This window comes from Diadema setosum, chromosome 5 (assembly GCF_964275005.1).
Source record: "Diadema setosum chromosome 5, eeDiaSeto1, whole genome shotgun sequence".
In the NCBI taxonomy this organism is placed as follows: Eukaryota; Metazoa; Echinodermata; class Echinoidea; order Diadematoida; family Diadematidae; genus Diadema; species Diadema setosum.
Window position 1 is genome coordinate 6,567,324 of NC_092689.1, and position 25,810 is coordinate 6,593,133.

General features: G+C 39.7%; 1 protein-coding gene across 1 annotated transcript in view; it reads right to left on the reverse strand.

Annotated features, from left to right (window-relative positions):
* The window catches only part of LOC140229035 (DENN domain-containing protein 5B-like), a 79,527-nt gene that overhangs the window by 28,503 nt on the left and 25,214 nt on the right, over nt 1-25,810 (reverse strand). The window contains exons 2-4 of the mRNA XM_072309296.1: nt 12,982-13,091; nt 3,838-4,639; nt 3,044-3,237 (exon numbers count right to left, since the gene is read on the reverse strand). Of these exons, the coding sequence (XP_072165397.1) occupies nt 3,044-3,237; nt 3,838-4,639; nt 12,982-13,091 (1,106 nt within the window). The remainder of the gene's footprint in view (nt 1-3,043; nt 3,238-3,837; nt 4,640-12,981; nt 13,092-25,810) is intronic.

The following is a 25,810-nucleotide window of genomic DNA, read 5'->3' on the forward strand; positions in this document are numbered from 1 at the left end:
TTTTCCCCCAAAAAATAATGATTTTCTTTATAAATTCCCCCATGCCACCCCCCCCCCCCCCATTTAAGACGGACATATGACAGTGCATATTTCAGGATGACAAGTTGATATCTACTGTAAATACAAACTCAATAAATAACATGAAGATCTTCTGATCCACAAAATGAATGAGGAATCTGATAAATTCAAACAGCATTAGAGTAATGAGGCCAAGGCATCAATTCAAAGTTTTTTACGTAATACATGTACATAGTTCTTGGATATGTATATTGTATGTTTCTTCTCTCTCCATATTCCCTTCCCTAAAAATAAAATGAAAAAAAAAGAAAGAAAGAAAAAAGTGTTAAGGAGTAATTCAATGAATGGCTAATTTCATCTTACTGATTTATTTCAAAACTATATTTATTCCTATGACTAAATCTCTGACATAGTAGACCTCTCTCCCCATTCCCTCTCCTACCCCATCAACCCCCCACCCTCACCCCCAACCAACCCCCCCCCCCCAGAAAAAAAGGATAATAGCCGACGTAGTTGCTTAAGATGAGTGTTATCCGATGTGTGGGCTATGGCAACGTTGATTACTGGCAAGATTGCTGAATAATCCTCATGCCTACATTACAACACATTTGCATTGATAGTAGCTGTGACATTGATGCAAGGTTTAATTTCTTATCCATGCCACTGACATTTCTGTAATGGCCTCCGACTTCGCCCTGCCCTGGCAAGTAGCCACAGTGTAGCAAAGATCCAGGTACCACTATCACGAGGCAACTACACAACTCTATCCTCCTAACCTTTCAGACTCCTTACATTGACTTTCCTGCCCCAACGATAGAACAATGGCTGCCTCAGGGTTGATGAACGCTATCACCCTCTATTCCACTTTTCTTTGGGAACAGACGGAAGGCATCTGAATCACGGTCACCATGGCAACGCGCCCCAGAGTGGCGTTGCACGTCGCCCCGTCATATCAACGTGATTGCAGGCAATACTTCTTAGAGAGGGTCTAGGTTTGCAACTTTTTATGGTGCCAATGGAGCTCTGGGACTCGACAATATCCAAAATTCATCACAGAGCAGTTGTTGTATGTCTTCACGCAAGGGGCACTTCACACATTGTCTGAATATTCTGAACAGTCTAAGACTGCCACTTTTAAGACACAAACAGAACTTTGATGGTCCACAAAATCCAAAATTTATCACAAAGCAGTTGAGGTATGCCTTTTAACAAAAGTATTGCCAAAATATTCAAACCACATGCAATGGGAGTGTGAAAGAGGAAACTCCTTTTATGGAAGTTAATCACGTTCTACGCGGAATCTCCAGTTCTTGTCACATGTTAACCTGTTGAGGATAAGTCCCGAGTATACTCGGGCACGTGTCCAAGGGAAATGCGTGTTGTAGCAAAATCAAACCATCCTTAACAGGTTAAAAGATTGAATATCAATCCAAAGTGTGGGGTCCATCACATCAAAACTTTCACAAATGCATTGTTAGAAGAGTTTAGTGTGGAACATGTCTTGCTGTGGATGGCAAATTTTACAAGTAGAACTTTCAAATAATATCCACTGCTAAATTTCATGCTCATACCCGGTAATGTTTACAAAATTTCTGAAATGTGTGTCCTACCACTTCTGAAATACCTTGGCAAACTTTAGTGTTTCTGTTTCATCAGAGCATTTAGTCATTCTGTACCTTGCCTGTACAGATTATATTATTAGTAATAGGGAATTTGATAAGGATACTTCATTTTCATTTCTAGCTGCTTGCAAAAACAAAAGGAAATTTTGACGGTCAGAATTACTCTCAACAAGAACTGGCCTCATTCAGGTAAAATGGACCATATCTTGAGCATTTTGAAGAAATCTCACTAGCATCTATTTCTTTGCTCCCCATTAACTGAGACTACACAGTATTTACTATCTTGGCACAACATTAATTATCAAGTATAAATCTTCCATTTTCCACTTGGAAATCATTCAAAGGGTAACTTCTATCAATTGAATGGGTACCCTTATTGACCCACTCTTGCAGAGAATACTCAAAATGTCAATACAAAGCATTTGTTTGTTCTCTATCATTGATAAAATCAAGATTAAAGTCCAACATCCATGATTGTAGCTGGGTTACTAATGTCTCGGCTGTCATAAGTGGGACCTTCGCAATGTTTTGATTTCTTATAAGTCATATAAGCTTCAAAAATAATCATAAACTAAGTGACTCATGAATATTCCAAGGGAAAAAGGGGGGGGGGGGTTCTCCTTTGTGTAATGCCAACAATGTATCCAATGTATTACATGAGCATCAACCAAATATCAGGCGAAGCAGTGCCTTTTTGATTTTCTATTTCTATCTCCAACTATACTTTGAACGCATAAGCTTCAATCTAAATCAGTTTCTTCAGATATTTGCAGCTCTTTGCAAGAAACGAAAAGAGGTGCGGGGGAATCATCGTTTTTTTGAAATGCTACTGTATGATTACATTCTCCTCTATCTCAAGGAGAAACCAATCAGATAAACCATCGTACCATCCTATATACTGGTCTTCTGTATGAAAAACTGTACCATCTCTGTTTGAGTATGTCATCCAAACTAATGGATCTTCCTGACGAGAAGCTTTTAGTGTCTCCACTCTGCATGATGTATGTACCACTAGGGAAGTTTTGAGAAAATCAAGGGTGCCCCACCCCCAATAAAAGAAGAATCAAATGCTTCGCTTTTGCTAGGTCAGACTCAAAAAATGTACTGCATACAGAAGAAGTACGTGTACCAATGCACAGGGTCATCCAGGCCAAATACGACAAGTTGTAGTTTCTGCAAAATAGAATCATCTATCAAAAGTGACAATCTCTTTGATCTCTGATAGCATTACACTTTCAAAACAGGTGTCCTTCCGAGTGTTCTATCGGAAGCGGCCTAGAACATCAATGACGCCTTCGACATTTGCCCGATAACGCTGGTATCTAGGATGTGATGTCTGGCATGGATGGAGATAAGCATTGTCATGTCTTTAATCTAATATCCTCAACTGAGAGATAACGCACCTGTGTGGGCAGTTCCATTTCTGACTCGGGGTAGAGATTGGCCTCGCTGAGATGGAGCCCCATGATGAACGGCAGGGGTGCGTCGAGAAAGTAGAGCATGGAGGCAGGAAGGATTGGGGCATACGTATAAGGCCATGTGAAGGGGAAGATAAGGGTAGACATGCTCTCAGCCACAAGCATCAGGCGCTGGTAATCTGTTGAAAGAACAAAGAAGAAAACTTGTTGGTGTTGGTGTTGGTGGTGGTGTTGGTGGTGGTGTTGGTGGTGGTGTTGGTGGTGGTGGTGGTGGTGGTGGTGGTGGTGGTGGTGGTGGTGGTGTTGGTGGTGGTGGTAATGGTGGTGGTGTTGGTGTTGGTGTTGGTGTTGGTGTTGGTGTTGGTGTTGGTATTGGTGTTGCTGCTGCTGCTGCTGTTGTTGTTGCTATTGCTGAGGGAAGGGGATAGGATTTAATGCAATTGTGCAAATGTGCAAGAGAAAATTAACTTTTCTGGAAGACTACTACATTTCCAGTGACTCCCTGAACAAACTGGCCACTCAAACTCATCTTGATTTATGGTAGATATTGCACTCTGAGAGTGTCATTAAGTTGCATCCTTTATGATGTCATCAAATCATATAAAAGTATTATTTGCAAAAACTGCTTGATTGATTGTGTACAGATTTGAGTATACTACAAGTGCATCTGTCTTGTCCAGTTTCTCATAACTCCCAGGGCAATCTCTGTATTCTTTGACATATCCATGACTGATAAGAAGCAAAAAACTGCCCTGGCTCTTTGCCCTGATGGCGCCCACCTTTGGAGACAAGGATGACTTGCTTCTCCAGAAGGACACAGGTCAGGAGGTCCACCACGTTCTCCGTTCCAAGCAGGGTGAACACCTCGCGCAGCGGGTACTCACAGAGTGGCAGCTCCGTCCGCGATGGCCTCTGGCAAGCGATATTGCGCGACACACCCGTAAAAACCATACTCCTGCCCATCGGGGGCAGCGGCACTTCGTAGAGGATATTGAAGATGAAGCTCTCCATGGGGAGAGAGGGGGAGTTCGAGGAGCGCACCACCTCATAGATCTGCTCCAGGAACTTCTGGGTGGCCCTCACAAAGGGCACCTGCATGATGAGGCATATGCACTTAGAGACATAGAGGGTGTCCTTCAACATGTCAAAATGGGGGGCTTTGGAGTCTGTGTGAGTCCTTGGGAGGGTGTAGGCCTTTGTTTGGTGGCACGCCTGGTGCACCGGGCTCCTCCTTCTGGTGCGTGGGGACGCCAGCCCCTGTATCGCCGGGCTCGACTGCCTGCGCTGGAAGCGCGGAGACCCTATAGTCCTGTACCCGCTGTTGCTCGGGTGCATCTCGTCGTAGATGCTGCCTGTGCTGCCCTCTACGGCGCTGGCCTTGCGCAGCCGCCTGTCCTCTCCGTACTTGTGCTGCAGCGTCTGCAGCTCGGCACAGATGTGCTGGCTGGTCACCTGCTCAAAGAACATCAGTGCGGCGCCGTATGTGCGAGAGCCGTCTTCCCGCGTCATGACGAAGGAGTGGAACCTTGCTTGTCGGTTGCCCTTCTGGGTCCTGAAGGTAAGACCCTTGGGCATACATAGCTGTTGGGGAAGAAAGAAATATAGAAAATTAGGTTTCATAAGGTGACCAGAAAATTTTTGATGGGAAAATGTATAATGTGTTTACGAAAAAGAATTACACAAATAAACTGATTCTCTTTTCATGTTTCTTACATTCCATTGTCATGACTGAAATGAATAAATTTACTAAAACTTAAACTGGGATGTGCCTTATGGCGAATGGCTTTTACAATGTACCTACCCTCACTTTACATGACAGGTAGAAAACTTTATATGCCTGAATCCAAACAGTCACAAACATTCAATTCAGGTTTATTTGTGTTTACAATGTAACAACACAAATGCTAACCCTTTTACATCTATTTCCAAGATGACTGTATTCTAAAATTACTTGCAAAAGCACACTCTGCAAATTCTGTGGATGAAAATCGTAACAGAAATACATACATTGCAAGTGCATGTACACTCGCCATGTGATCTACTATTTATGTTTTTATAATGTGAGGTAAACAACTTGAAAATCATATGATTTTAAGAGTCAACAACTACGAAAACTTTGGAAAGATGCATGCAAGTGTTAAACATTTCAAACAATTGAAAATGCCTTCAGTGTGTTTAAGCTACAGTTGTTATAACTAATGTACAGGGGAAAGAATAGAGAGCTAAATTTCATGTTGGAATGATATAAGGACAGTAATATAAGCTAGAGCAGTGGTAAATGTCACAATTACTATACAAGTTGGTATGTTGTATCACCAGGGTTTCCCACCTCCCTGGTATCACTGAAAATTGGCTTGTCAATGTCACACTACAATGTACATGTGTTTGGTTGCACATGAGTCTACACTATGCCTATTAAACATACAGTGTGAACAGTCTACAGTGTACAGTCTTCAATACACAGCTTTTAACTTTTGAGAAATATTCAAGTTCCCTGTGCTACAGTAAAAGATGGGAGGGGAAGGCATCTAATTATGAATCTCACTGGCATCTCATTAACAAGCAAATTGAAATGAGCAGTCTTGGTCTTTCCTTTTTTTCAATGATCATTAGGCCAGAAAATTGCACATCATAGAGGCTTTGTGCATTCCCTGCCGTGACCTTCAGCGCCATGTCAATAACCCTTTAAAGCGGAAGAGTATTTGCCCGTTCCTCTTTGGCCAGCGTGAATGCAAGGTGCGCTGCGGACAGGTGCGGAAGCTGCCATAATGAGGCTCACTATGGCCTCGTCAATGTTTCATATTCCACTGAACGAAGCTGCAATGTGTGTGTGTGGGGGAGGGGGGGGGAGATATCGACACAAAGGGGCGAGGAAGTACAAGTGTATAAGGAATGCTGCACTGCCCCATGCTGTTGCCATGTCAAAACAACACTCCTGGCAACATATTCATGATTTTGTTTATTTTTTTTTTCTAATCAGCTCGGAACTACCTGTGCGCAACTGGAAACTGCATGGTAGGGGGGTGGGGGTGGTGGGGGGGGGGGCATCTCAGCTTTATGAAAGGTTTCCATCACAGGTGTAGGCAATAATCTAGAGTTGCCAAGAGGGAGCCCCTCAGGTAAGAATTGTACAGATCGCCTCTCCCAATGCTGACGGCAATCTTCTAACGTTGGCATGATTGATGGGCCCGTGCCTTCTGATGACCGAACCGCTGTGAAATATCTGGGTTTCTCCTGATTGAGCACCAAATCAATCGACTCCCACTTGGTGGATGGTGCTTGATGCATCACTGTCAGCTTTTTAGGAGCTGAAAACAATCCTAATCAATACTGCTGCTTCAGCGCATTGGTGCACACATCAAATATAGCGTTCCTATAACACATGGCATTTCCATCCAATAAAAAAACAAAGGATTGTAGCTTGCTCTTGTGCAATATTTCAATCTCACAAATCATTTTCATCTTTCTTTACAGTGTTTGCCTGATATTTCTTATAGACAATAAAATCAATTAATTTGTGGCTCGTCCACAGAAAATATGATCACCAAATGCTTTATCCTGTATAGCGTCATTTGGATCCGGAAATGATCTCACCAGGTTTTACAAATTTGCAATGAGAGACTTTCTGCCTGGACACTACTGGTTATAAGATATGGTTGGAAAATTTGTGACAGCTCATTCCCAGGAAAATGGAAAAGAGGGTATATCAGCTACATAACATGAATAACATTCCTGTACTGTAGGTTGATGACAAAGTGCAAATTAATGATGATGATTACAAACACAGATGGCATAATAATAACCATGAAATTAAGTACTGATAATAATGATGATGATGATGATGATGACAATAATAATAATGATAAATAATAATAATAATAATAATGATGATGATGATGATGATGATGATGATGACGATGATTATTATTATTATTATTATTATTACTACTATTATTATTATTATTATCAATTCCTATCTCTAAACTCATATATTTAAGAACATCTAAACCTGGAAGGTCTTGACCCTCTTCTTTCTTTGTCTTTTTATTTTTATATTTTGTAGTGCAATACAAGTTTGGGCAACAGAGCTAAAAGTTTATGCTACCACGTGTTCACACTTCTACAAACTGTACTTAATGCCAGATACAGTATTAGGACTACACGAGTTCATCAGATAAGACCTCCAGGAAAGAAATAGAAAGTTACCAAAAACATGCTTTTCCTTGGTTTAACCTGATTTAGGCACTACTGCTGATAATGACAGCCGTGCCAGCAACAAGAACCCCCCTCCCCGCCCCATGTATGTTACCGTGACGATACACTCTACAAATGTGAATGGATGGTACTGTAGGTAGTACGGGGCATCGGGGGAAGGAACACTGCCTCTGTTTTGATATTTGACACTCTTGATGAATGAATCAGGGCTGCGCGGATTTGCGCTTCCCATCTACGGCTCAGCGCTCACTCCGGCCTGTTTATTTTGGGGGTGCCGGGAGAGGGTCGCTGCCGATGGAACAATCGCGGGGCAGTTTGACGTCCACTGGGCTAATCGCAATTCCTGGCATATCTCAGGAAGCCCGACATGTGCAACACCACAACTACACCAGCACAGGAAATACTCAGTCTTACCATATCCTTGCTGCACCCGCAAGGCCTTGGGGAATGAAAGCCCCCTTTAAAGAGTTCATAGAATATTTGGAAACCATAAAATGCTCTTTATATATTAAACAAAGAACTCACTTTCTTCTCAAGATTGCATGTAAATACCACACATGGACAAAAGGCTTAATCTCATGTGTTAGCCGTTCAAAAGAAACAAAAAACAGAATCGCAGTTATAATGATGGCAAAATAGCTAAATTACACCTTTTACCAAACAACCATGCAGATTACTTGGTGTACGTTCAAGAAAAAAAAAAAGAACAGCTCTTGAGTAAGTATCCATCATGACCACCTGGGATCATAAATATGTACACGAGAGAGAATGAAAATATATGACTGGAGTTTTAACATGCCTCATCCTTCCTAGAGCAATAATGCTTTTGTTGACATGGTTTGTGTTTTTTTTTTACATGTTCTATGATCAAAATAAAAAAAAGGTTGATTTTACAGGAGTCATTCCTAGAGTTTATGATTTAAAAAGCTTTCTTAAAATAAGGAAAGAAATGAAAATAAGGAGATAGTGGATGCACCTCTTCATCACAAATGCGGAGAGGAAAACGTACAATATACGAGGGAAAATCAAGGTATACATAGGCCTTTACCGCATCTCCTCCGGCTGAACATGGCTAGTTGAAAACAAAATTACTGTGATGCATTTCAGATCAAACTACACAAGAACTTTGACAACGAGGCTCACCTCGCCCACTTCCTAACATGTTGACTGAATGCAAGGAACACACGACTTTGAGTTTTCTTACAATGCGGAAATTTCATCAATCTGTGCACCTAAAGTGTATCTATCCAGATTGACGAAGTCCATGATTTCTCAAAAGGACCTGTTTCCCAGGTTTTTCTGTTGTTGTTGTTATCATTACATGTGTGTGCGTGTGTGTGTGTGTGTGTGTGTGTGTGTGTGTGTGTGTGTGTGAGTTACAGTATGTCTGTTATTCCTCGTGAGAGAAGAGAACAAGAGTTGTTTTGTTGGAAAAGGAGTGTGATATTGCTGTCGAGGGATCCAATCCAGCTATAAAAGGGAGAAAAACAAGACCAGATTGGTAGCTGAAGATGGCAGGGTCTACCAGCTTTTTGAAGCAGAAAAACTCGCAGACAAACAAAGGCAGCCATTGTATGAACGCTGAATTCACGACTCATCCAGAAAAATTCCCACCTTTGTTCATGTTATGGCTCCAATTTACTTCACAAGAAATCCATTTTACAAAACATTGTTACAATGACCATACAACAGCTATAAAAGTATTCCATAAAAAGATCCTTCAACTTCAATAAATGTTTCAATCTTCCCTCGCCATACAGTGTACCAATGGCCAGTTTGGTCTTTAAAAAAAAAGGGGCAACAACAAAAATGGTGCCAGTTAGTCTGTGATATCACATGTCTCTGAAATATCTTGTAGAATGCATGATCTGAATTCAAAAGACCCTTTACTGCCCCTGTTGTTAATAAAAATATCAGAATGACTGAACACATTGTATTACTATGACATTTTCAGCAGGATATCATCAATTCTTCATCACTGTCATTTAAGTATTTCGAGTCAATGAGGTTAAAAACAAGCAGACTTGTGTCATGCTGTTATAACACAAAGGACATTTAAAGTGACTTCGCCTTCTCAAGACAAGACTCTCATAGATGCCAAAACATTTAAACTGAATATCAACTGAATAGGGCCTACTGTTTAAGGTTTGCCAGTTTATCTTCCTGAAAAATTCTGTCATTTTATTTATTCATTTAATTCCTTTACCTATTTGTCTTATTTCAACAGGATAACCAAATCAGTGGTTGTACACTATTTTTCTTAGGGGCCCTGTGTTCCTCTTATTTCATTTTTTAATGTATGTACAGCAGGTCACATATTGATTATTTTTCATGTTACAAACTACAATTTTCCCATAAACTGCTTTATTTTTGTATATTTTTTTAATGCTAGACATTCCTCAGCTGTTTTGGTTTTACTTCCTTGGGTTCCCTGCTCCTTTTCCCATTAAAACACACAAACACACACCTCAAAATACCTACTTGAAAGTGACACAATTCCCTGATACAATTCTCATCCATATTTTATTCTAATCTGTCCACTGGGATAAATACACATGTTGACCACTGGCCAGCCATGCCTGGTCATCAGGTCATGAGGAGTGGTCACTCCACCTCTCTCTGCATCCTGACTTTCGGTCACCACAACACAGAGTGGCTTGCTCTACACAAGAACAGGGTTTGGAGAATATTATTAACGAGATGCCCTTTCCAAAAGTAGAACACCCTAGTATGTAGACCCATGTAGGCAAAAGCAAATTGTGAGTGTTCAAGAGAAAACCGGTGAAGTCAGTCATAAAACATGCACAGTAGTCATCAGCTGAGGCAACTAAAAAAAAAAAAAAAAAAAAAAAACCTCAACAGTTGGTATTTCAACCAGATAACTGTCCAATATCAAGGCACAATTTACTCCATGTCCAATTTGATTTTAATAAATTAAAGAAATAGGCCTATCAAACATCACATTTGACAGTAAGCAAGAAAGGTAAAGGGTTTCGAGTTTTCGCAGAGAAAAGAACACGGAACATGATGATTAATACAAAAACAAAAAATTATGAAGTCACAATCGTAATATGCCATGTTTACAGTATATACTTGGGTGACCCGCACCTCGTCATAGTTAATGTTTGCGCATATTTGAATCATATTTCGCCACTGAAATTCTTTGAAATCCAACTCACATACAGGAAAAATGCTGAAAATTCCATTGGAATCACAAGTTCACTGATCGATATCGAAAATTTGCAGCTATCATCGTCAAACGCAAACGATGCCAAAAAGTTGCGCGCTAAGGAAGGGGCCTGCAACTCGTCACCCGCGCTCCCATAGACAAAGCACGTAAAAGATGCGTGCGGGGACAGTGGTGATACTAATAGTTATAACACGTATTCCCATTAAATTTCAGATTTTCGCGAAAAACTGTTCGGTTTTCACCACAATTTACTTGGTTGTGGTGGCCCTCCCAAGTTTCAAGCGTACTGAACACAGTCCCGGGCATAAATTTTTGTCTAGTGGGCTTAAAACAATTTTAAGCGGGGTGACGATATTCGGGCCCCTGAGGAGGTGCGGGTACCTCACTAGACATGTGCTCGAATTTGGGTCTATGTAGAACAGACTACAATGGTATACTGGAGGTTACTGAACTCGATAAAATATATTACTCCCCCCCCCCCCCCTTGCCTTCCTTTCCACACAAACAAACATGCATCCATAACATGTACACACAAATATTTTGCAATTATTTGGTATAATCATGTTTGTCACGCTACAATGATGACAATGTGATTATTTTCAGTTTAATGGTCTCTACAATTCCTAAACTTTGTCATGATGAAAAAAGGGGAGGGGTAGTTTCCATGGAAACAGGAGTATTGATGAGAAGATAGCATGTATTGTTGTTATTCCCATGTTCTGACCAAGAAATTGGCCTCAAGGATAAGCTGTAATGTTTGTACGCACAAAAGCCAATAGACTGTAAAATTTGAGAAATTGGACAATTATAACACAATCAAACAAATTTAATACTGGCAAAACATCAATTTGCCTTACTTACATTATATGCAATGTGAGGTAAGTGGAAAAGTATACACATTTTGAGTTATTGACATATTTAGAACAAATTTGTATGTGCTCCTTTGATGCCAAGATTCTAGCAAAAAATACTCATTCTGTTTAGAGATATCTATAAAGTCGGGACAGAGTAACACTTTGCAGATATTATTAAATGACAAATACATTTGCTCATAGACGAAAAATAGCAACATTTTTCCCTTTCTTCCTTGTTGGCAATATGATATTCCAAGGGCAGATAGAATTACATGTACCACCATATGGGGATTGTACATTGTATCTCCGTCCTATGTCACAGGGAACGTCAGAGGAAAGTTTGCTGGGTTTGATGTTTTGGTTCCGCATAATGCACTGCAGAACATGCCCTGTTCATGCCTCCCATTGGCATGACGTTGTGTTTTTCCACCATCAAAACATGAGCCAGGATATTCAGACACACTTCCAGGGATTTCACACTTGATAGGTATTCATTTGAAACCTGTTTCTAGCTAATCAAGTTACTTTAATGAATCTGAGATCTACATGTAGCTCAAAGCATCTTTTTCTCAAACATTTTTCTGAAATCATGTTGGCCCACTTGCAATTTGCAACCAAGTTTTACTTGCTTTGTTGAGCATCAGTTTTCGGTTTTAATGGAACAACTTCTAAAGCCAGACTTTAAAAAGCTTAGCTCGAATGTCAGACCGAGTAATTTCTGCCACCATGGTGTTGTGCATGCATCTGCGTGCATACTCTTTCACGTAAAGTTTATCACGTATGACATGATTGATGAACAAGCTACGGAGTTTGTGGCATACCTTGGTAGCTGTGGTATGGATTGGAGTTTGCAAGTAGTGGTTCGTGAGGTGACTAATCTCAGTATCTGAACTCTCTGTAATAATCTATTAAAAAAACAGCTACACTGTACTTCTGCAACATAACAGAAAACAAATTCTTGTCATGGTCTGAACCCTCCATTGGTGCTGCCAAGTTCTTGTATCTCAACACCAGGATGTGGCTAGAATTCCTCTTCCTGCATTTCGCACAGCATACACTATCTTGTCCTATCCTGTCATACCACTGGCTCATTAAACATGCTACCCAGCCAGCGCTGGATGTATTGCTTATCAAAATATTGGCCTACACTGTATGCTCACAGCACCAGCAGCACTTCCACTCGGGGACATTTTGCCATGATTACATCTTTCATAAGTTTTTTTCAAGGACACATGGTAAACTCGCTTCATTACTGTTAAAAAGGAAAACTCACTTTCAGTAATTCACATGCAAATGGATTGTCTGACATGGACTATTTAAAAGGGATTTTTCACCTCATATGGGAAGGTGTTTGGACTTGAATAAGTGATGTCTGAGAAAGGGTTACCGAATATTTCAGCCAAATCCGTCGAGTATCAAGACAGTGGTGGAATTTCTCGGACTGTACAACTGTTCGTCATTCACCACATCCCTGTACTACCTTATTACCCTACCCTTACCCTTACGTCTTTTCTTAGGAAATAACCTCTCAGTGATAATAGTTTTTAGAGTTCAAAAAGAACTAGGCACATGACCTGACAGATAGTATATGCCAATCTGTATCAATCTGTTCCTCTTTCAAATTTTGCTGAGGATGAGTAGGGATGATGGGTTCTGTAACATACCATGTTGACGCCATCAGCGTCGAAGGGGTTCCACTCGACGTTGGAAGGGTAGTGGGAGAGGACCTTACTCTTATAGCTCCGGTGGAGTGGGTGGACATGACAGCTCTCTCCTGGAAGAAGGGAAGAAGACACAGACACAAGATTAGACTGTCAATCAAAACACTGCATCATTTCATCGCTTCATCATTAGCACTGAAGTACAGTACATTCAGCTCTGGACTCTTAACCCGCTGAGGACGAGTCCCAAGTATACTTGGGCAAGTGTCTATGGGAAATGTGTGTTGTAGCATAATCAGCCCGTCCTCAGTGGGTTAGATAGAATCAAATAGAATTACAGTCCGATATATATATGCATCTACTGTAGGAATGTCATGTTTTATTCATAGCACTTGTTTCTTTTGGCCATGTCAATATTGTTAATAATGAAAGGGCTCCCTCTAGAGGAGAAATGGTAAATACTGATATGGCCACCATCTAAAGATACACTGTACATTGTATTCAAAATGAAACCATATCCACATGAGCAACATCATCATATTGCTATTACTAACATCATATTGTTCAGAATCATGAATATATGCAGACTTGCAAATACAATGTATAGTATGGACTATTGAAAACTCTGATTCTGAATCTGAATCATCATCTCCAGTAGTGCAACCGGTAGTAGTAACCCACTTTGCGTGCCTTGTCAAGATCCTGAAAAATCTTTAATAAGCATTACATGAAATCTGGCACAAGAATTCAGATTCATAGCTTCATACTGCAAAGCAAGAAATGTTCGGGCATGACATTGTCACAAATTGCCACTGACAATCAATGCATATCATAGTGCAGGCAACAACTTTCGTGTGCATTTTGACTTCGTGCGCATTTTGATTTCGGGAATCTTGGCTCTCGCGAACCAGTATATGGTTTCTTCAGTATTCTGCTCAGGTTTATCGCTTACAGAGTTGCTTAAAATAGACCATACCACATAATGGTTGAATTTATGCCCTCACTGATATTCCATCTGAGAATCTCCCCTAAGCAGCATACACGTACGTCTGTACATGTACACTGGATGCAATTATACTTGCTCAGACCACTGAGTTAAGAAACCCCCATTTGCCTCCATCACCATGACAACAATACAGCCAGCAAAATTGTCCCTATTTGTTCTTTCTTTATAAAGTTCCGGCCTCTTCATGGATATGGGCACGTACACCTGTGCCATGCAAAACGAAATCAATGTAGATAAGAACCTATTGACCATTTCACTCCATCCTTCATCCATGTAAAGAGCAACCATAAACCATGTTCAAATGGACTTCTAACAACAACTGCAAAAAAAAAAAAAAAACACACACTAACACACACACCAACAGGACAGTAGAAGTTTTGTCAAAAAATTGAACAGAACATAATTATTGTATAACTTTCAACTTCCCATGCTTTTTTGTTTGTTTGTTTTTTTTCACAGTAGAGTAATACTGGTTGCGACATTTCCCAAAGCAATTACTGGAGACAAGGTGTCATCACATCACAATACTCCTATTAGTGTGTACACAAATAGAGGTTTTGTTTTTTTGTTTTTTTAAAATCATGGTAGCATATTGTGGGACAGACTGACAGGCAAATAAACAACCAAAATACATCCCTCTGACACCCTTTAGAGCAATCATTTTATTATCTTCTCCTTTTTTTTTTTTTGGTACATCTTTATCAAAACCAGCCCCGACACAGCCAAACACACATTGGCACACACAGCAACACAGAATTCTACGAAAAAATTGCATAGTTAACGGCTAAAAGAAGAACTTGAACAGTTAAATATCATAGCAACACTGGGATGGAAGTCTGCGATCAGTGGGTGCCAGATGGTACATCAGCCTATCTATGCATGCCTCCTCGCTCCTGCCACAGATTGGCAGCTACAAGCCCCCTGTGATGCATGTACTGAGTCAGGGAGCAGGCCCTGCACATGCATCAATGTACGGAGCGACTTTAATGAAGCGCCGTGTGGCAGACGGCGGCACATGCGGCGGGGCGTAGGAGGCAGGATTGCAGAGCGATCCCTGACGGTAATGATTCAGCCATTGATTATGGCCTGGAAAAATTGCATACAACGCAACATGCCCATGTCGCCAATAAGACGTGACATAATCGGTGGGGGGGGGGGAAGGAGGAAGGGAGTACTGCCTTTGAGAGGGGATTCTTCATGTTGTAGAGCACTGAGGGTGAGTTCTGCCTTGTTCACTTTAGTTGCACTGGCTTGACTTCCAGACTTCCCCCATCAGTATGCCTAATGAGTATAAAACATTTCATTACAGCCTTGAGATAAGGCTATTCACCCATCAGCCACAGAAAAAAAAAGCATACCTGCAAATGCCACTCAGTGGGCTTAAGATGCTACATGGGAGGTAGTATTCTCATCTAAGGCTAATGCATGTATTTGTCTCAAATCGGACAGGGTACTTGAGAGCCGTGAAAGGTGTAAAAACCAACAGTCTGGAAGTCAGTATAGTCTGGCGCAACATGACTGTTACCAAGGACCAAGGAAAAGTGTGAGAATGCTGCATCCTTGAAGCGTGTGAAACACTGGTATCTACCTCAACCCGTGTCCTCACCGGAGCTGAAATGCAGAAGTGATACGATGTACAACTGTACAACCTTGCACTTGGACAGATCAAACCTACAATAAAATCTACTCATGTACATGTACAAGTTTGTATAATAAATGCCTGTACCATGCATTCATTAACCCTAGAGGAATCACTAGAGTAAACCCCACTGCTATGGTACACATTCGACAAGCCTTTGACAGTGTCGGGTTTTATACTGTACATGGCCTACAGCAGCACTAACTTGTATACTGGCCTACATGTGCCAATCAGGCCACTCTCTTGTGTACTCGTATTGCGTTTGAAATTTGGGTCATGCGCTATTGCTATCAAAGTGAAACTGAAAGTTGCAGTGAAACACTTTGGCTTTAAAAACCTGAACTACAACTGTACGACATGGTTCTGAAGTGAGAAATTGCATCATGTTGATCACCATCAATGAGGTACGGTAGTAAACAGCGTTTTTATGCAATATGTTGATGTTGCATGACATCCTGTTTTCCATGCTTACATTATAAGTAGATATACAATAAGTGGGATTCATACTGAGCGGTATAAGCAGGATTCATATCTTGAGATTTGCATCTCTACCATAATGTATACATTTTTTGCTGGCATGGACATCTTTTTGAAGAGTGTGATTGGCATCATAATCTAAATCCAAAGAAATCTTGCAATTACTTCAGAATTATTGAGATGATTTTGCAATGTGGCAAGTGTGTCAACGCTGGAGCGAATATTACTGCTTAATCTCGAGATTTTTTCATCCCATCAATCAAAACACACATCGCAATGAACACATGGGCAAGGGTACCATTTCGGTAGATTTCAGGCATGCACACTTTGGTCAACAAATTATTGCAATCAGCAAATAGCAGGATATTTCTGTCTATCTTAACAGGCGCAAAAATTCCCAGTATTTGGATCACGATTGTCATCCTATTTTGTCTGTGTGAATGATGCTAAGTTGTTTGATAATTCATCACAGTTACTTTTAATGTTTGCACTTTATTTCCATCCCGACTAAGTGTAAACAAATCAAATGACCATGCATACTGAAATTCTTAGACATTTGTATGAATTGATTCGAAAATGAAATCTGTAATCTCAGAGTCTGTTCTGGGACTCTAGGGGAAATCCACACAACTTTGCTGGGGCACATCGATGATGTCAGTAAATGCCCGGATCCAGCAAATCACAAACATCTCGGCGAATGTTGACGACACAGCACTAGAATGAACAGGTGATGGGTCCGCACGCAATTATGACTGGAAGGGTAGGATTCCCACTCTATCCACGCAACACGATGAATAATGAACTGGGCAAGGGATCGAAGGTGGGCCAATAAATCAATGCACTGCAATATATTTGAAACTGAATACGTTTTCCCCCATGTTCACACAGAGAGATACGAAAATGCGTACGCCATTATATCAACATGTACACCTTCGTATTTTGCCATTATGACAACTTATTACACTTTGTTATTATAAATTTTGTACAGTATACAATTAAATGTATCATACACTTTCATCCCCTTCACTCTTTTGACCTGATTTTAAAATCGAACAATTAACACAATAATCATAATTAACAGCAAAAGTTTTGCCATAATGCACAGCACTACATAAACACATCAACAGTGTAATACATACACTGTACTAGTACATGCTAACTTATACATGTACTAGAAGATACAATAAGTAGCTATGATAAATTGTATTATTGTACATAAATTGTAATGAATGACGTAAAAAAAAACAACAACAACAACTTCCTGGAGGAAGCACAAGTACCACTGAGGTGATAAGCAAAAGGACATTTTTATACGATGTTGTAATCTCCTCAGACACTGGGTGCATATGAACTCACTTCCAGCATGAAATTAAGGTTTCTAAACAACTTTTAGAAGATTTGGGCAGTTGATAAAATGCAAAGCTCTTTGATTATGGGGTTAGAAACACATTTCTGAAATGCAGAAAAAGGTGTGACTGCTAACATGTTTGAGCCAGAAACACATTTCTGTGAAGATATGATACTGATAAACAAAAAGTTGCTTTAAAACACAATCACGCCAACCACTGCCAACTACATGATCTCAGCCCCTCGGGTTAAAATACTGGAGCCGTGCAGTATAATTAAGGCCTCCATTTTGACTCAAGACAGAGATGATAAACACAACAACTCAAGAAACGTGATCCAAGAGGCCTTTGCAAATGCGTTTTGATATACTGAAACTTGTTTCAAACATGGAAAAGATGATAAACAACAGCCATACACACACAGATCACACACACACACACAAACACACACACACACACACACTCACAAAGCTCTAAACTTGTTTTGCTCACTTTATAATAGTACCGACCTCCTACTGATCAATGAATACAATAGATATCAAATATTGAATAGAGAACAAAGAGCTTTTGGCAGTAAACATTTCAAATTAATGCCCATTTTTAATAATAGCCACCCTACTGACAAATGTTCACAATGCATCCTCTTTATTCACATTTCCCCTACTACAATGTTCATAAGATTTATTGTACCATGCACTAGTTAAATCATTTGTCACTCCCCTCTCCCCCCCCCCCCCCCAACATTCCCACAACATTTCAGCTGAAGATGGGACCAGACATGAACTGATCTATTGGGAACAACCATCTCAGAGCAATGATGTTATAACAACAAATCAGTGTCAGAGTAAAAACACTGTGGAAAGAGTATGGAAATTAAGATACTTTGAATGATCAGTTATGGTTTATGGAAGTCATTAAAAGGGTATCCCTTAGGAATCTAGTGACTCAGTCCTGAACACAAGCTTTCATTGCACCTCATCTTTTTCTCTCTTTTTTTTTTGGGGGGGGGGGTGCACAAAAAAAACAAATAACAGACATACATAGCAAGAATATTGCATGTTTTATCAAAACAAGTTTTATCAAAACAAAACAAATCAATGGTTGCACTCAACAGTTGTTGGTGGTTTTTTTTTTCATTCGAGCCAATAACAAAACGTGAACTTACAATGTACAGCAAAGAATTTGATTAGTCCACTTACTCCACCATCATTATCAGCCATTTTCATTGAGCCATTGGGCTAGTGGGCTGTTGGTAATTTCAGCCACTGCATCTGAACAATATTACATGTATAGCGATGTTGAATACAACGTAAATGTCAAGGTCCATGCAAAATTTTGGTACGATATATTTGTAAACCTCTGCTCCTGATATTGGGATGAAGAAATGTTTTTGTGACAGCTAGCTTTGTAGCTTTGTCATAAGTTCTCAAATACACTATTAATATGCCAAATATTTTGTGAGGTTTTTATTTTCGTGAATTTCACGAGTCAGGTGCTATTTGCGAAATTAGTTTATAGACACGCAAAACTAGTGACTCTGATCCCGATATGAACGTGACGCACACGTATTATACATTTCTCCGTTCAGTACAGTACTTCATAATCGCGAATCTAACCACTCGTGAAATCGTCGGGACGTCTCGATCGCAAAAATTTGGACTTGCTAAATACATGGTGTATACAGTACAAGCATGTATGTGATTTTTTTTTTTACAATTCAAAATTTACTAGAAATGACAAAAAAATAGTAACAAAAACAAGTGCATTTGATTGAGAAGTTCTAATAACTCATCCATATACATAATTGTAAATTGAGAACAGGAAAAAAGACATTGTAATTAAGTATAAAAACATACACGTACATAGGCCTAGTATCACAAACTTTAATTATCAGATGAAATACTGGCAAAATTAGCTGCTTGCATGAGCTCTCAAAAACGTACATTTCAAAATTATCATATACAGTATGCTGTCACACAGCAAGAAAGATGGCAAAGGGAAAGATGGAAAAGAGAAAGATGTAGAAAGAGGAAACATGTTTTTAAGAGGTGACGCCACTAGTTTATTGTCTGTAGTGTGAATGACAGCTGAAAATAGGGATGACCAGTGTGATGTGCCATCAGTCTCCCCTCACATTGCCCTTTCTGGTGCTGGGGGCACTCCATCACAATTAATTGGTCCCACAATGTAGTAAATTAATGAATTTCATTCCAAAGTGTGACTTTTGCACACGCAAGATAGAGCAGTGCCAATGTATAGTGTGTGCTGCGCATTTGTGCATGTGTGTGTGTGTATGCATACATCACCCATCAGTGACTGTATTACTGAGGGAGGAAAGGAGAGAGGCCAATATATTACTATCATGTACTGTACAACAAATCAAAGCTACGGCAGGAAAAAGAGCTCATCCGTTTTACAGGTGTGTGTGTGGGGGGGGGGGGGAGGGGGACTTTTTATACACTGCAAACAAATACAACGTAATGTACACACAGAAATGTGTTCATTGTAGTTATCTTCACTTCCTTCCCAAACAACCAAAAACTGATGATCATCAAACTTAACTGAGAGTAGATACAGTATTCATCAGTCACTTTATATGCTTACAGTGGTTTTCCCCATTTGCACATTGAATACCCAAACCAAACTATCGCAGGGAAACTGAAATACAAAATAGGAAGAAAAAAAAACAACCTGAAATCTATGATGCACCGCCTACAGCAGTTGAACCTGCATGAACCTGGCAAATGGGCACAGAAATTGCTTGCACATTTAAATGAATATTTGCCAGTAGACGACTCCAAATACTGTTCAGGCCGCCTGCCCAACTGTCAAATGCTATTGTGTGTGCCTACATATGAACACTTGTACTTTTCACAAATGCAACAGGGCTTTGCAAGCAAGGTTTACATCAGTTCAAGCCCTACTTTGCACTGACCCGGCATAAGCTGTGAGCCAAACTAGTCCAAGTGGTAGTCTTCTTATCACTGCAGTATTGCTACACAACCCACACTTGTAGGCCTACATTGCACATGTTGGAAATCCCCCCCCCCCCCCCTCGAAAATAGGTCACTGTCTCTTACCTCAGAAACACAAACATAAACACCGACTATTGCAAGCAAGACCAGCCTACCAGTACATGTACATTATCTGCCCTGATGGAATATCTTGCTACAGTGCCAGTTATTATAATCAGATACCATATAATGGAGAGAGATTCAAAGCAAAATCCTCCCTGTCCCTCTTCATAAATGAAGACCACCCTACAGAACTGGACCGCCTTCTATTCACACCCCTCTTTAACTACATGCTCCAAACATTTCACAGCTTTTCATTGGTAATTAAGCTAGCCACCTGTGAGCACAACAGATTCTTTATACACACAATGATTTACATTGTACAAGAGGGCAAATGTGTTACTTGACAGAATAGGCCTACACGTCTAGAGCTACTGTAGCTACCTGGAGTATTAAAGGGGTAATAAGGATGGGGGGGGGGGGGGGGGTGAGGTCCTACAGGGGGTGGAGAGGAGATCACTGGAGCTACAAATATTGGTTAGTATTTTGCATAACACCCATCATAAACTAAAAGTGGTAGTAAGAACATAAGATAATGTATTATGGCAGTCGTAAAGGAAATCATAGAGAAAAGTATCGTATCTGCCTTACTTTTGGAAGAAGAACAGGCTACTGTAGAGTTATAAATTCTGCAATACATTGTCATACATGTGGTAGACTGATCCAAGACAAGTCTTTCTTATGCGGCACTATCATTCATAAGAAATACAGGAGGAAGCATATGAAAGTTTGGTGACTAGCTACCACCAGTTCAAAAAACTTGCCCTTGGGGTCTGAGACACCGAGACTACACTCTTGCATTGGCGATCGCCCTTTGGAGGTAGCACGCCATTTGTACTAAGCGCCGTGATATTGACCACCACTGACGCCGAATCGTAAACAGAGTCGACATCGTCTGGACAGAACGTCTCGGAGACTTTTCGAGAGCCGTGTTTCGCATTTCCACCCACACAAACAGTTGCTCAAAAGTGGGTCCCCCCTTAATCTGCATACTGGCAAGAGATGTGAACTTCAACAGTGGGCAATTAGTAAGCTTTCGAGGGGCACAAAATAGAGATGGGAACAGCAAAGAGCAAAACCGTACTGGGGGTGTGAACAACACTACATGTGCAGTACACAGTAACCCTCTTTACTGCTCCTGTGCATACCTAATTCCTTTGTGTGTGTGTGTGCGTGTGTGTGTGTGTATGTGTGTGTTAATTATCTCTACATAAAACAGGCACTTCCTCTTCATTTCAGTACAATCCCAGAAAACATCATTCATGTTGTATGGAGTTAAAAAGGTATTTCATCTTAGAAATCAATCAAGTGGTAAAATGCAAACATCAAGGCACATACAGTGCTAAACTCCATAGCAAATATACACTAATACGACATACATATGTAGCAGTACAATTTGACAAAAATGTCATATTGTTATAGAAAAAAAAAAAACAAGCTACAATATGCAATGGAAAATATGTCAGTTCCTTATCAAAATAGTTAAAAGACAAGAAACACTGCAACACACATAGCTGAAAAAACACAAACAAAAAGGTATGATATCCTTAAGAAAGATTTGATATGTACAGTGATATGTACTGTAATAGCACTACTTGCATGCAACGTTATTGGGACAATGAAATCACCATCTAGCATAAAGCCACGAGAGAAAAAAAAAATTGTTTCATTACTTTCCATAGAATATTTTCTTATTCCTTCACTTACAAATTGAGTGGTATAACGGCTGTCTTGTACATCATCTCTGTCAGGTATGGCAAGACTCTGCCTTTATTGCCCGAATAACCCCTACTCCTAACCCCTGACCCCATGTTATTCATGCCCATCCAATACCCAGAAAATGAAATCTACTGCCTTGTGGGATAATAAGAAACACAGTTTTCTCAAACGGATTTCAAGCTCTGTGAATCACTTTCTCTTTCTCCATTTCTGAGAAGAAAATAGGTGTGCCTATGTTACCAGAAAGTATACAATTCATTCTCAACCATGACTTTTGTTTCATGCATATGGAGAAATGGTGCAACAAAATAACTGTTGATTCTTTGCTTCTATTAATGCAATTTTGTGTCTGTACAAAAAGATAATAGTAGTTTTTCAATGACAGATATTGTGTATTAATTTTCTCATACCTAACCTTTTTGGTGGCAAGTATTTTGTTGATGATCTGTTTTTCTGGTGGTGATGTTTTTTATCCTATTCAAAACTACACCTCTATATAAATATGCTGTTTGGGGTTTTAAATCTACATAAATTAATACTGTATAAATGTAGTGGTACATGCAGTACTACAATTCTCACAGAGCACAGCTTTGGGCTCACTAATAGAAGTTTAAATCTCTACACACAGATCTAATATGGAAACTAATATTTGTTACACAATCACCACGGCAAACAAAATTTTGACCACTTTAAAACAGATTGAATCCCGACACTTCATATGGACACAGTAGAGATGTAATAGCAAGCCATTCCCAAACTACAACTGTACATGTACAATGTAGTTTGTTATTCTCTCAATGTAAGATAGAATATTTATGACTTTGTACAGGTTTACTGTACATATCCCATCCAGTGTCTTCTCTTTCTAGACTGATAAGAACAGACATGTGTCACGTACACACATGCACATGGAGAATGGCTCAATTAGTCACCCGCGTCAAGAACGTTTGCTACGAAATCATGACACATCACGGACACTGTCGTACCTACGTGAACACACTGAAAGCATATCATGCCTATAGACTAATTATATCATCATATCTATGTTGTGCTGTAAAGCCTATTGTTGTGTTTGAAAGGAATCCATCTACAACATGATATTCCTCATATGGATATTTCAACAGTTGCTCTTTTGACATTTTGGGTGCAAAACAATTGAGGACTTGCACACACCTGTCTTCACTATTGTTATGCAAATGGCTACCTTAAGGCCCCTACAGAATGCCATGTTCTGTGAATATGCCACACATACTATTTTGTTTTTCTTTTGTTCCTTTCCAAACATTTATTCAATTCCCTCAACCCCCACCCCGACAGCCTTGGCCAATATATTGCTTTTATCTTAATGTTTTCACTGAAAACGCTGTTCTCATTTTGACATAGACTCTCCATCTCTATTGTGTATAAGCCTAAATCTGCTTCCACAACAAGATGCCATACACATGTAGTGAAAACTACTTACTGCAAGTTTATCATGATATGAAAGGCCCAGGATCATCTACATAGTCGGTGTGACTCTGTTGTTTTGACCACAAAACCACTTTAAGACCAAAATAAAATGAGTGTTTGGGATTATTTGCTGAAAAGATCCACTTTATAAAATATATTCACTATGGTATCGGTATTTACATTGTATGGATAACATATGGTCTTTTACATTTTCCCGTTCTTTGTTTTATAGTTTATATTGACTGTTTGGGTAGTCAGTCACCTATAGTGAAGCTGAGCCAACTCCACATAAAATGGTAATAAATGGCATATTGGAAAATCACACTGGATTTGAAAAATGGAAGACGAGGACATAAAATGGACCTTCACATTGGGAAGGCTTGAAAATTGGAATTTCTGTCTTGAATGTCCGCACAAAACTTTGACCTGTGACACGCAAGAAAGTGCATGAAAGTACAACAACTTGCTCTCAGTGTAGCATAGCTGATGCTCACAAATTCCTCGATGACACAACACAGCCTTGCTGTCCCCACTCCCAACCAACCCAACACAAAACAGTGATGCGTAACATTGGTCGGTATCGTGTGCGCAGAGCGAATGCGACACAAAGCAGCGGATCCACACATCACATTTTGTTTTTCATCTAATCGCTCCCCCGCTAGACTAGATACAGCGCAGCACCTGCAAAAGCGATCAAGAGCTGCCAATGCTCGACTCTGTTCCGCAAATAAAGCGGAGGAACATCAGTCGTCAGAAAGGGATATAACATTGCAATTTTTTCCCTTTCATTTATAATTAATCCAAACACGTCGGAATTTTTCTTGATCAAGGCACCGGGACTTTTCGGCTCCAACTGAAGTCTTCATATCCACTTGTACGACCTTGACCGGTCACTGGCATTTCAGCTTGATTATAACACTGTTCATAAGCTAGTCTGTCATTTCAGCCTCTCTAAAGTCAATTTCAAATTTGGATACACATAATGCTATCATCTCTGTACGTCAGCTTAGTTTTAGCTTTTATTGCAATGAGTAGTTAGTGACATTACGCACAAATTTCTTGGGTCCTACAGTGTACCAAAAGGCAAATGCACATATATTACTTGGCAGCACAACCAAAGGACAATACAGTATTAAAAAAAAAAAATCAACATCTCTTGTTACAGTGCAGTTTATGAATATATACAGTATTTGTCGAGAGTATCAATGTCCTATACATTCCCATTTTACTTTTTGTAAATAAAAATAAACTTACACTATAGTACAACCTTCTCTTCCAATGAAGAAACTATGTGTGTTGGAGATGATAATTATTTTAATACAGAAATTACGACAATAATGCCACAAAAGTTCTTGTGTTTAATAATTCTTCTTTTTTTAAATGTTACCAAGATAATACTTGACATGTAACAGAACTGAGGTCAGATTAATTAAATATCCAGTTTTGATTCCTTCATCGCAGTCAAATTTACTTAAAGCTGGAATGTAATTTCCCATCGACAAAATAAAACTCAGTCACATTAATACACTATTCTTCTGTCGTATCATGGTCAATCCCTTAGAACAAGGTTTCTTGAGTGGTACAACTGTACATTGAATCACGCAGGCAACTTTGACTGCTTTTCATGATGTTCCCAAACCACTTTATGATAATCACTGAACATTTAAACAAAAATCATGCACGACAGATTTTAACCAATTTCTCCAGTATCTCTTCTCCATCATAAAAAAAAAAAAAATGACACCTGGGCTTTCATTGTTTCTGACTTTGATGAAAACAGGTGGCCACATTACAGATCAACTTCTACTTGCCTTTACATTTACCCTAAATGATCATGTCACCGGCAGGAAATTATCAAAAAGCCTGGTGTATAGACTAGCATACACTAGCACTATTTGGCTGAGTACCCTGGGTGTGCTGTTAATGTAGATTTTATATTGATTTTTAATGCAGGCTTTTGCTTAAGTGGCAATGCTGTAACCACGGATATGGGGGTGGGGAGAGAAAGAAAAAAACAAAAAAAAAAACCTCCAACAATTTGCTTTATTACTCAATACCCAATCTAAAATGTCTATAATTTCATGTAATAGCCTCTACATCCACAATTCTCCTCCCCTTCCCC